This window comes from Apostichopus japonicus, chromosome 14 (assembly GCF_037975245.1).
Source record: "Apostichopus japonicus isolate 1M-3 chromosome 14, ASM3797524v1, whole genome shotgun sequence".
Classification (NCBI taxonomy): domain Eukaryota; kingdom Metazoa; phylum Echinodermata; class Holothuroidea; order Aspidochirotida; family Stichopodidae; genus Apostichopus; species Apostichopus japonicus.
The window spans coordinates 26278144-26292418 of NC_092574.1; the positions used below are offsets into that span (position 1 = coordinate 26278144).

General features: G+C 35.1%; 1 protein-coding gene across 1 annotated transcript in view; it reads right to left on the reverse strand.

Annotated features, from left to right (window-relative positions):
* Positions 1-14275, reverse strand: part of LOC139979536 (guanylate cyclase soluble subunit alpha-2-like) — a 60524-nt gene that overhangs the window by 13909 nt on the left and 32340 nt on the right. The window contains exons 2-5 of the mRNA XM_071990451.1: positions 12809-12879; positions 12121-12251; positions 10829-10986; positions 8880-9434 (exon numbers count right to left, since the gene is read on the reverse strand). Coding sequence (XP_071846552.1) covers positions 8880-9434; positions 10829-10986; positions 12121-12251; positions 12809-12879 — 915 coding nt within the window. The remainder of the gene's footprint in view (positions 1-8879; positions 9435-10828; positions 10987-12120; positions 12252-12808; positions 12880-14275) is intronic.

Below are 14275 nucleotides of genomic sequence, written 5' to 3' on the forward strand. Positions count from 1 at the left end.
TTAAATTGACATACATACATATGACTGGTAAAATATCATAATTTGATTATAAAATGTCGTCATGAACAAATGTTAATCGAATTCAAAGTGCTGATTGTAATAGAAGTTGAAGCTAACTTGCAAATATGAAAATTTCTCAAAACAATTGTAATATCAAATGTTCTAATTCGAGTCCCGTACAGACATTATATGAAATTAAGAGAAGAACAACACTACAAGTAAATGGGATTATGATTATTTAACTTTATATATGTTAAACCACACATTGATGAATTTAAATGTCCTTTGTCGGAAAATGGAGTTTAGAAATGTGCAAACTAGAATCTTTTCACTAATTATTCATGAAATTTTGCGTTACACGAGCAGAAAAAAAAACAAATCTGTCTACCTGCTTAAAGTATACGTTTTCAAACTTATTTATTTTTATTTATAAGTTATAAAATTATTCTGTGCGGTCTCTTCTAAACTGTGAATAAAGTTTAGCTTAATCTTGGGATATATATATCTCATGGAAATGAAATGAACTTGAACCGATCTGAAGCGCCTTTAATCCTGGAACATTTCTCCGTGATTGATGAGTTCAAATCTAAACTCCCTTTACGCACTATGTTATAAATAGAAATAACTAAAGAGTAATGGATGAAGACCATCGATTATCCTCATCCTGATCTTTCCTCTGGGCGGATTGATCAGTGGATTTACATTAAAAAAAATAACGCTTCTTTTCTTGGGTTTCGTGTTCTTTCTACAATTCCCTTTTTTCCTTTTCCTTAAATATAAGATTGAAAGTGTACACAATTGTTAAGAATAATTGCCCACTTGACTATGAGAAAATGAAAGAACCATTTCCTTAATATGTAACGATTGGTTTCATCTAATATACTCTTTTACGGAAAAGACACGGATAATTTCCAGCCGCCACATCTATTTGGATGAGTTGCGTAAACACTTGTCATGATATTTGAGATATGGGGTTTTGGGGAGAATTTGCTGGTTTGTAGCCACCTTCCTTAAACAATTAACTTCTAATCCATCATCCAAAAAGCCGGTGTAAGGAGATTGATATTCATTCAGGAAAACAAAAGACGAAAACAGCCAAAACCCTCAAAGTCTCCATGATTATACTGAAGGACGAGGATGAACTATCACATAATATTTACAGGAGAGAAATCTACAAAACTTCACGGATTGCATCACCAGTTGTATGTCAAAATCAGGGTGATATATCGAATAACCACTATTAATCAAAGAGGCACGTTACGTTTCTGTACGATCAGTCTGATAGTGAGCCATGTTTATGAGACGAATAAGAACTAGGAAAATGGTTAATCTTTCCCAGACAAACTTAACTCATGGTTATGCACAAGGATGTACCTGTATAAAAAATACTGCGATTTTGCAGTTCCAAAAGAATTACCATATTTTTTGGTATTGAAAAGTTATCGTCAACTCAAGAGATTAATATATTTCTATATTAAGTCTGCCATTTTCAGACAGAAAACTATTAGAAAAAACTATAACCAATTTAAAAAGAGAAATAAATTTTCTTTTCTCTTTTCAGATTTATGTCAAACTTTTGAACTGATTACTTATGTACATTATCGGAGAGAATATTCTATCTGCTAAACGGAAAGGGCTGTTTTACGAAGGATCAACATAACCACTGTCATAGTTATGTTTCAACTACGTAGCACAGGTTATTATGCACCGTAGTGGAACCAATTTGTGCATATGATATGTATTTTGTTAAGACTAATGGCGAAGTCTACGTTTGTCCAATGGAAGATTTAAGTAAAAGAAATTGCGAACATTCTCAAAATGAACACATGTAGAACCAAACAAACAAATGCAAGCATCTTAGTTACGTTTTATAATTTATATGTGGGTCCTTTTTAATTACAGATGAAGTCCCAAAGTGAAACGAACTTCAATCATGGAACGACGATTGAAGAATAATGTTCAACTTTCTGAAAACAATTATTGTTAAGACTAAGATAGAAGGTACCTAGAAATATGTCGTTTTCTATCTTATTTATCTACAAACATGATATAACCTATACTCTATCCTGTACTATTTTTCTTTATTGCCTTAATAAGATTTGATAACTTATTCAAAACGAGACTTTGTCCTCCAATTAGACACGATAGATACATTATTTGTTTGCAGATATCACTCATAACGTATTTTCTAAATTTAGACATAAAACGCACATAAAGTAATCTCTTCTTGTAACAAAATAATGGCAACCAAAGGGGAATAAAATGGCAACCAAAGGGGAATAATTTAAGGAAGTTATTCGTCTCGAGAAAAATGAAGGATTTCTTATACCGTCTACATTAATGAATATAAAATAATCCTGAAGAGCAATGAGAAAAATCCATGATACCAAGGACATGAACCTTAAGTAACCTTTATCAGGCGCCGGTCTAGCAGAAAATTATCATGAACTCAATAGATGCTCGGTTAAGAGCAGGTCGTATGATATTTCCTCAGTTTTGAACCGTTAGTACTTCCATGACCATCTGTAGATAACTCCTAAAATGGGGTAAGAATTGTGACCCATATGGTCAGCACATGTTCATTTACATATTTCTACTTAGTTGTGGAAACAATACTTCATCCCTATCTCATGAAAAAAAGTCTTTATTTAATGTCCTGGTTTACTTGTTCCCATAAAGTAACGAAAGCCAAAGAGAGTAACTGACAAGGCGTAAATCGAGAGTACACAGTTGCAACAGAATATGATGTAAGAGTTATGTGCTCTTCTACATGGAAATTTAAATCCTGCAGTTGTAACGGGATACAAACAGATTTTAAACAGTCCCTGAAACAAAATATGAAGTTACCGATTTTAAGCGGCTCATTTATTGGTGAGTTTGGATCTGGAAGGCAAATAAATTTCTGTCAGATATACTGCCAGCTGCACAACTTGCTATAGGTTTATATCGATTGCCTTCAACTAATTGGACACACATGTCTTAAATGTGTTTAGTTAATACCACATATTTTTCGAAGGTTCTCCAATTGTCTTCGTCAAAATGTGACGCCGTCTTTTATGTTAAGGCGTTTTGTATTTTAGATGTTTCTTTGCTTTGAGCTACAACTATACAATGACCTTTGTTGAAAGAATAGATTATAAAGAAATAGATTTGTGGGTAACAGCGTTTAAAAACCGCTAATAGTCTAGATTGCCTGTCTTCGACATGTTTGTAATTGTAGTCCGGAATTTTCTGTATAAGGAACTTTTGCTTGAACGTTATACATATATTTTATTGAGGATATTGTAAGTGACAAATTCCTTCAACTAATGAAACTAGAACACACTCAATAATGGAAGACGTTAAGTACGGGTTTATACAACATTCGTGAAATGTAAGAGAAATTTTAAGTGTTTGCCTATTTAAGAACCACTCATAAGACACCCATTTATATTGATAATAGTATTCATGTGTGTTTGCTAGCTTCCATGATAATCCGCAATACGCTCTATCATGTAACAGATTAACAGCTTATTCAGAATGACACTGTACATACACTGTTGTCTTATAAATCTATAGATTGAAATTTCAATATTGCTGTGACCTGTGAAATGAGCAAATATGCTTGAAAAATCAGGTTGAATATATAAATAAAGAAAACAAAGTTTGATGCTGTCAGAGTATTGATCTTCTCTGGAAGGAAAACAACGTTTGAATTTCAATTAGTTCAATGACAATGGGCATTAGGAACATCGCAAAAGCAGTCCATATTAGATTACGGAAGCATCATATGTTATACACAATACTGAATCAGTTGATTGAATCTTGTCTTGAATTCAACATTTCTTCGCTACTTAATATTTACGCGAGACCAGTGGCGGCGGAACCGGGGGGGCTTGGGGGGGCTCAGCCCCCCCAATGAAAAAGTTGAGGGGGCAAATGCATGATAAGCCCCCCCAATATTTAACAAGGCTCCGAAACGTGCATCTGCCCATTTTTTTAATGCATACTTGTCGATCTGTCCGATGCACACGTATACTACATAGGTGTAATAATTAAATATGATAATTGATTGTCTGTATCATGCCTCATCGAATGTTAGTGTTTTAAATAAGAGGGTAATAAGCTAAACGCTTCACTCATGAACATTTGCGTTTACACTACGAGTACACGCAAGGCGTGGAACATGGCTTTATTTTTAAACGCAATCAATTATTAAACGAACAAAAACACAATATTAGCATTTCACCTGTACTGTATAGGGTACATGCATTCATGACATGATGACAGTGCTAGGTCATAGAAATTTGTTGGCAACTGCACATGGTTTTGGAATTACCCATTTGTTGACATTAAGAAATGCTTTCTGTTTTTTTCTTATGACATTTATTTAATTCAGGGCGTCGGAGCCGGTTCGCCGGACCTGACCAATATTCACGACGCAAAAAAAAGTTTAAAAAAAGTAGGACTAAAATATGGGAAAACAAATTCTCGGAGGTATATGTTTCAATAATTTTCAATAATGATGACGGCAAGTAGGCTAAATGTTACTACTCTGGCATGGCAGGGGTCTTGTTTTCAAGCTCGGGAAGTGCCATTTCCTGCAATCTGGGAGGCATATTTTCAAAATTTTCTCCATTACGCTACGCGCCAACCATGGTGGCGCGTAGCGTAGTTTGACCTACCAAACGTCCCCTGATAATTATGATAGTTGGCCACATTCTGAACCGCCGTACCAATCAAAAATAGCTTCCGACTCCCTTGTAATTATTGCATTTAATTGCAAGTAGTAATTTACTACACTCAAAAACGTCTCTGCGAGTACACGTCGAGTATACTCTCTTAAAACACCATCGAATATACAAATTACAATGCTTTTACAAATTTTTACGTGCAATCTGAGAAATTGCAGGCTTGAGACCCATGTTTTAGGGCTATGTATTCGCAGCATGAAACACTCGGTAAGTGCCGTTTCCGGCCATCTAGGGGGTTTGAAAAACCCAAAATTTACTTGTACGCTCCGCGCCAACCGATGGTGGCGCTCGCTGAGAAGTCTTCACATATTAGCCCCCCCAATAATTTTTCCGTTCCGCCGCGCCTGCGCGAGACCTGGACGCTAAAACTTATTGTTTTCATGATTCATCAACCCATTTAAATAAGAGGTTACCATCACATTGTCACAGTTTACATAAAAAGCTGCCACCCACTTCCACACAATGTCGTGTAATTATTTATGAATATGGAGGCCCATGATTCCTTGAAATAAACATACCGAGTCGATGGACATTTCTAAAAGGGACGATAGCCGCAAGCGTTGACAGACATTCCTTAACTAAATACTTATTTCTTCACATAGCCGTTATGTTTTGGTTCATTTGTAGACACACATATGCACACCAAGTACATCCATCATGTTGACTGTCCTACAAACATCTTAGTTGTTTTCTTGGAAAGTCAGTTTTATTGGTAGTTCATTCTACCCCACTTACTTGCAAGGTGAAATAGGAAAACAGATGTTGGTCTCACTGATAACTTCATTCTTGCTTTTTGAAAAATTCGCTGATTAAACGACGGGACATTTCATGGATTTATTTTTCTCAAAAGTTCTTTGCTTATCTACCTTTTTTGTGTATAAAAATTATTAAATTTATTTAATTATAAATTTCGTGTATTGTTTTTCTGCGTCAAAAATTGGGTCACACACTTAACGGATAACTTGTTATTTTATTTGTAGTCCCTACAATTACTAGCAAAAAGGTGGAGTCACAACTTTGATGATTCAATTAAAAGCAATGTCCAGATTGGATTTTATTTACATAAGATGTTGTTACCAATACGGTAAGTGAACTTCGATTGGGTCATAAAGCCTTACTCATCTCTTTCATTGTGTGTTTAGCGTTTGCGGTTTGACAATTATCTGTAAGGAAAGAATTTCATTACAAGAATTCAGTCAACGATGGGAATTTGGCTTCATGAAACTCTTCCCACAACACAACATGTTACTTTGCACAATTTTGTAGCAATTGAATAACATATAAAACTTTCTTTCATTTGTTATCTCTAAAGTTGACTGTTCAGATTAGTAAGCAAACCGTATTCGGACACCTAAGTAGAACTGTACTCTCATAGGCTAAAATTGTTGTACTGTTCGAAGTGTTGTATCCATTTGGTTTCTTGTGTAACTGTACACGTTTATAACGTAAGTATTTTCGCGCTCAGCTCAGGAACAGCTTTTACAGTCTTGGCAAGGTACAAGTATTCCAACAATCTTGGGGGCCGTATAAGTATGCACAAGTATGATTTTCTTACTGTATCGACGTAAAATTCGTGTTGCAAGTTAATAAGTTGTTTTCAAAAGTTTCTGACGCCACTTCTTGATATTTCCATAACCTTTCCATTGCTGTGGAAACATATTTTTTTAAGAATTTAAAGAATTGTAATTTATATATTTTTCCATGAAACTTAGGCAATACTTTCGTCTTTAATGAAATTCAACGGATTGACTAGTAGATACATCTCAGCCGCCGACAGTTACGCCTGACAATTTGTCGACATTTAAAACATTCATCTACACAAACATATTAACATCTATTACATTTTACACTCTCCTGGTATATCTCAGAGGACAAGTGACTTTGAATACAGCATTATATTATTTATGATCTTTTCTAACTGTAATTCATTCCTTACACTTCCTCCAGAATTTATAGCATCCCTGGAGGTAGATTTTATAGTACAATGAGGAGGGTAACGATAACATTAACGCAATTAATCCCGAGCCATTAATTATATGGGGCAGTGTCAAAGGAAGGTTTGATACTTTCATATCTAGATGGTACGAGAAATAATGATAACGTTTTAGGTCAAACTTTTCCTCTGGTGTGTTGGCTATTCGCGGATGCAGTCTTATAGCAACTTTTTGTCGGTATTTTTTCCCCGTCCACTGGGTTAACCCTAAACAAGATCAAACTAATATATCATTCAAATTCATTTCACTGAATGACGGAGGAGAGGAAGTACTTGAATTTGTCACAACCGTCAAAATTTCGACAATAAAATTTTACTTCACAATTTGAAATGAATGTTGAGCATTCACGCTCATATGGTGCATCGCTATGGACGTCTACTATCGAACAAAATCGAAACAAAAAATGATCAAGGTCTGCTCAAAAGCGACTTTAACATAAAAAACTCTATTTATCTACTTTACTGCGGAGAAACAAAACCTCTCATTTTGTGACATCAAGACAAAGTTGTGATGGGTCAGCTTATGTAGTTGCACGATGTTACTTTTGTTAATTTTCGTAAAATACAAATGTTTTTACAAGGGTAATAGTAATGGTCATACCGTAAGTCAGCAAAGCGAAATAGATAAGAACTTCCAAAACTGATCATGTTTCATGAAAATTCAGCCTTTATCTTATCAATGAAAGTAATATCGTTATGACTTAATTCATTTTCCATATTTTGCCTTAGAATACAGATATTTCTGTCAAGTGATCAGACCCTGGAAACCCCGTTATCTTTTTTTTTCTTCGTCATATCTATATGAAGATATCTGACAATAGAAAGGAGACGATGATGACGGAAACCGTAGCCTTATATCAATGTGTTCATACTCGAGATTAGACACAGGGAATGGTAATAACGTTTGCTTCAACATCCCAACACCTCCACACATCAAAGCCATCCCCGCAATCCAATCAATCTTCTCCCAACTTCTCTCTGTGTTTTCTGCTTAAGGTTATGAAAGTACGTAAACTCGATAAGCCATCTTAATTTATTTAAGCGAAATGAGCTGGCAAGGCGTTTCGAGTTCAGTACGTTTATTTAGTCTGATTGGCCTTGATAACCAAAAAGATTTTATCCCCTTTTCTTTTCTATTTCTTGTTTAGAAGGACAAGTTGGTGGTTTTTTTTTTCTGTAGGGAATGTGAGAAGTAGATGAGGAATGAAAAGAGCAGATATGTAGGCCTTAATGATATCTAAACTTACTTAGAAACTTCGATGTTCTCTGAAAATCTGCTATACTATCAGGAAGCAAAAAATTCAGTTCTCGAATTTAACTGTTAAAGTAGTGTTCACTCCCATCGAAAGTTGATGACTATCGTAATATCCAAATCGATTCTCATATAATACATTCCTCTATATGGTTTTGTTTAAAGAACTATGAAGCAATACCTGTGGGCTATGCGGCGCTTTGTTACAAGGGGAAACAATATGTAATAAACATTATTTTTCACTCATTGACGTATGGCTTTACAATAAGTGTTGTCTACCATGTGAACACAAGAAATATCCCATCCAATCGTGGTACTAACAATACTCTAATATAATATTCATTTCACTTAAATAAATAAAGTAACATTTTTACTTATGGTATCATATTGCAAGTTGGCACAGCTGACGAATAATTTACTTTTCCACTTTACAACGAGAGACTTTGTGATTTCTCTGACATCCAGAGTTCAAACGAGTAGTCAAATCTCATAGATATAGGGTAACTGAAAAGTAATAACTATTATTTACTGAGGCAGGTAATTACAAATGATAACCCTGGAAAGTTTCAACAATAAAATGTTGACAAAAAATAGAATTTATTTTTAAAATGTTCACCAATGCGTTCCGGTTTCCGGTTAAATATTTAATTTCCTATGTAGTAGTATGTATATAATGACACCGCATAGTACACAAACATTATCTACAAGGCGGTAGCAGACATCCACCTCGAAACTGCAGAGGAACTTTTTTATTTTTATGAAGAATGGATCCTTGGAATTGTAATGATATGATAGAAGGGAATAAATATGATCCCGACATTGTGTATCATAATTCATAGCTCCTCCAAGTGATAATATGTAACTACGTTTGGAAGGAACCGATGAACATGCGTTTACTTACCGGGTAGACATTTTCATTCTTTGCTAAGTTTCCAATCCCTGTAGTTGACAACATGAATGTCTTGTTTATATTTGCGAGCATATTTTCAAACGTCACTCTTTTCATCGGCGGGGTGAGGACTTTAAAATAAGAGTTAAAGTTGAGTCCATCGGAGGCAGCTTGCGTTTGAATCATCCTCATAACAGTGTCTCCTATCTGTTGTATAACCAATCCGCGATTAAACAACACGTGGAAGGGATACGCAGCACAAAAAATTTGAACTGGTAACTTGGTGTCTTTGACATTCGAAGAAACATTGATTTGTGTAAAGGGTGCATTTTCTGAGACTGGTGTTTGAACACTCGTCAATAAGGGTTTGACACTGTACACACTATGACAACATTCTTCCGAGTTCTGTTGGCGTAAAAGTTTCACTTCCACGAAAGTATTAAAAAGTAAAATTGAGGCCATCCGTATTTGACCAACCATGCTGAAGGCAAGGCTTATACTGTTCGAATAATAATGAAGATAGGTCATGTTTTTGCTCCCTTCCTTTGAGCATCTGAAAGAAGGACTCTGTGAGAAAAGGAATATTTAGAAAACTGATCAGAAAAAGGAAGAATTCATGAAGAATGTGAAATATTCTTAAGGGCCTAAGAGAGACAAGGACTAATGAGCCTTTTGTTCCACTATGAGAGGTACCAATAGCCGGTGACCGTATCTGGATGAGTTTTGAAAAAGTAACATCCAATGAATTCTTAATTTGAATTGTTTCTATTTAACCTGAGGGTAGGTTTTTCACTCTCAGTGGATTCACCAGAAAGGCTTTCCCTGTGGTGGGTTTGTCTTTGTGGAGTGGAAGCAAGCATGGCACGAAAGAGGAGGATGGAAATCGAGAGAGTTTCTTCACTGAAACAGTAATAGAGTGGACGAATCTTTAGAAGATATAAAATAACATGACATGAACACTTGAAGAGAAAGGGTGTCATATATTGAACTCTGGTATGCCATTACCTCCCCATTTCTGTAAAAATCCCCTTCGTGCAACGACATCTATAATTTCATAACCTGGCCCTTGATGAAAACTATCGTGTTTTTTTCTTCTTGAAGTAAGGGATAGTTAAGGCAAGTGATTAATGTTTGCATATAGTATCCCCCTATATCTACCATCGAGTACCCCGCGGATTGTCCACATGAACCAAAGGAAAGAATGATTTTGATGTGAGATTTATGGCCTCGAAAATTCGAGCAACCGTTTCTGAACACGTTTGTAACTGAGTTAAATATGATTGATAAACATCATTCCTTGCCAATGATTGGCGACTGTGTGCAGGAGCACGTTTGATGTCAGTACTAAATGATAGCTTTGTCAACATGCAAATTGCGTTACCTTTCGTATTTTGTTAGATATCACCTGTAAAATATAACACGACACGTATATCATGTCTTTTTGATTCTGAGAGAAGTTAAATTTATCATTTGTTTCCTTGTTTCCCGTGAAGTGCCTCTAGTCATTGTATTTCGAAGGTTTGACATTACCGCATTGAGATCACATTGTCTACATGCATGCAATACATTATTCTAAAAATAAAATCATAAGATATTTCATAAGAAGGGGACAATTGGATTTGCACAGAATTTATGTTTTACCCCGCAAAATAGAACTCCACTAGAATTAAGAATTTAGTTTATGTTTATAGAATTTCTTAATAATCCAGCAACCTTGATCCAATGTATCATCTATGACATGCAAATAACTACATACATAACCGTTAGGTAATAACAAGATCAAAATGATGACATCCATGTTTCTGTACATTGTCAGTTAGGTACATTCGGCATCAAGACGCTCACAACTCTCTTTAGTTGTCCATTGTTTAGGACGTCATGGTTGCAAAACATTCATTCTCAACATGTCCAACATTTTTAAATATAATTTTGTATCAATATGACAATCATTAATATCTTACCATCTTATCTAATGATACTGGTTTATTAACCCCATCGATGTTACAAAAGAAATCGACCAAAGTTCCACCAAGAGCACCGAGAATGCCACCATAAAACTCGAAACACAAACAAAAGAACTCTTCTCCGAAACGATCCATAAATACCCGATATTCAAGACCTGTCAAATTAAGAGCAGATAGAACAAACAAGTTTCCCGAGATGCTGTCAAATTTTAACAGGAGAACAAATTAATAAACTATATCATTAATGACGTAATACGATAATTGTTTCCTTGTGGCCGCAAACCTTGTTCATTTTCTAAATAATGTGGTGTAATTAAAAGACAAAAACAAACGAAGCGTGTATAATTGCAAGAACAAAAGTCGTATCTTAATGCAGTTCCCTTCGTTATTGTGCGCGCACTAGTTTATGAAACGTTGATAACACATGTTGCTTTCTTTATTTTATTACAAAACCGATCAAACAACCACTATCAAACAATACCTTTTCTTCCTGGCAAAATTTGTTATACAGTTCGAATGTCTTCACGAAAGGCTCGCGTTTTCACATTAACACCTAGGGGAAATGTTGCAACTTTATCATCGTGCATGTTAAAAGAAACAACAAACTCGGCCGACATGTCAACCTAAAGTGATGAACAAGATTCTAGTTCCTAACTCTCCAAAACGTCCCATTTGTGAACTGGATAAATGCTTTATCGTTCTTTTCGTGTAGTGGAACTAACTGGTAAAGGTTCTTCTGTCATTTAACTGATGGAAATTTCATTTCAACTCTAACACTCAATGCAAAGCGTCACGGTTCAATTATGCTCATTCTATTAGAATTAGATTTCTGGAACAAGGATATTTTCAATAGATATATTTTCAATAGATCTGACAAAATTTGCTCCGTGCATATGTGAGTTAAGAATGCCGCAATAAGAAGATGGTCCAGCTCTATTATTTGAAGGAAAAGGGGGTAGTGTGTCTTTGCCAACTAAAACATGTTTCGCAAATGTTAATGAGGAATTCATTCGTTGCTATACAAATTCCTTTCTCATTGCAGACGCTGACAACATCCCTCATATGAAGTTAATATTTTGCCATCCCACATTACACTGCACTTCTGCCGGATAAAGTGTGAAAGACCGTTCTAACGTTTCTAAACTTTTTCAGATTATTCATTAGTATGTGACCGGTAGGAAATGAAACGTTCCATAGTTTCCCACAAGGTATCTTTTCAGATAGATGAAATACTATTTTATGCGATATTTAGGCAACCCTTAATTTCCGAAACCAATTAGGGTACATACCCAATTCGTCGGCAGCTTTGGCTGTTATGCGTGCTAACTTTTCTTCTTCTATCTGATCAATCTCATATGGTGGTGGATCGTCGTCTTCCAAAAAAAATTCGACTGATTTTTCTTCTAAGCCTTCGTTACTTCTACAATTGGGGGAAATGGCGCATATTCAAGAAAAAGATACGACGACAATTGATGAATTGAATAGAAGAAGAAAGGCAATATTCACATATATTTAATTTGTAGTACTATACATTGGTAGCCTACCTAATAATTCTAGCAGGAAGCATCAAAGTCGGATTCTAAAGATGTACAAACATCCAGAGCATAATATCATCGAAAATAAAATGTAAGTTATAAAAATAAGCAATAAAGGTTAAATCAGCATCTGGTCCTCTTAAACGTTAAATACCGCAATGGCAAACATCTTTACTACCTTATGATAAGTACCAAAGGAATGGGGGACAGCTCTTAAGAGCTCCTAATGTTTGGACATTGCTGTTCAGATATAGGACGCCAGTTGGTCTCATTTCTACTAAGGTATTCTATTTTGCTAACTTTTATGATGTTAAGTTTATTATGCATTTGCTAAATACTAAAATGTTGATGAGATATTAATGTCCTCCAATGTCAAGTTACTAACAAATATTAATAAGACAGCAGAGTTCGGTATAAGTCTATTTTAGTAAATGAAACTTACAAAAAGTGAGCTGCGTCTTCGAATCCATACGAGGCGAACACTCTTCGCAACGTTAGCGCAATAAATTTCGTCTGAAAGGAAATAAAAAAATAATATTAGATGCAGAGAATCCGCATTGACGTAGTCAGCCTTATTAGCTGAACACTTGAGATAAAGAACATAATATGATAAAAATTCGATAATTGAACATTTATCATCGCACAGGGTAAGTATTTTCTAGAAAAATGTGATTTGTAAACACAAGGCTACAGGAACTGTAATCTAGGAAGATAAGCGTCCTTTATGAAACTATATACTCTTATGTTTGTTAAGGTTGTATAGAACAACAGCAAAGAGACCGAACCTTAGAATTACTGAACGACAATGCAACGGTTCTAGCTAAACATTTCTATTAAGGGATAAGAAACACACTAAACATACTAATGGTAGAGGTTGCAAGATATCAACGCCGAAAACGTATGACAGAGGCTGTCATATTACCTAACGTGAAATAACATATATATAGGGGCCCGAAAATGTGAAATATTATTATTGTTTTGTTTTAAAACCTCTACACAGTTCTAACAAATTATACATTTTCCTATCTCAGAGGTACTGATTAGCAAGTTGTATGGATGTACATAAATATAGAAATACATAAAGAAAATCATCAACTGGTGAGGACACGTGTGCCTCTTCTATGATATCTTTTACATTTTTAGTTCAAAACCTTGATATCGACCAAGCGTAAACAATGCTTAGCTTTTTCGGGTGTGTAAGGATTCTATTTATGTTTATACCTCCTCCACAATTGTTTTCAGTAATGGTTTGTTCAAACACTTTCTTGACTTAGTTTGTTTAACGACTCTTATCTTCCCATAAGTTTATCTTATATAAAGCACATGTAAGATTATTGTGTATGGAAAAATCCAGCGGCAACTAAGTAAAATACTTCAGCTCTTTCATGTTTCTGATCAACTCTTACACCCAGAGACATGTCTGTCATTACAGGCAGAGAAACATTACTTGTTGTAACAGCAAACTGTGTTTGCCACCTTCTGCCAGCCCCTTAAGTGAAATGGATACGAACATGTGGTTAGAGAAATATCAGACCCCTTTTCACAATTACGGGAAACTGTTTAGTTTATTATGTTGCACATCTCAAACAGAATTAATCTAGAGGGTGACCATATGGCGTCGTTGCTTAATAAAGAGAGCAAAAGATAACAACGATGTGCTCCATTTCCTTCTCTTCGTTTTTTTTTTGGGACATGTGAGTGACGCTGACCACATTAAGACCCCGTTAAAGTTTAAATTTATAGTTTAAATTTACTTTCAAAACCAAATCTCAAATAAACTATTTACATGAACGTAGGGAATCACATTATTGGTGGTAAAGGTAACAACGAATAATCAAAGCTAAGTGGTGATAGAGTTCATTATACAATCTCTAGCTTAATGCATGACAAGACTAGACAAATGTTGATG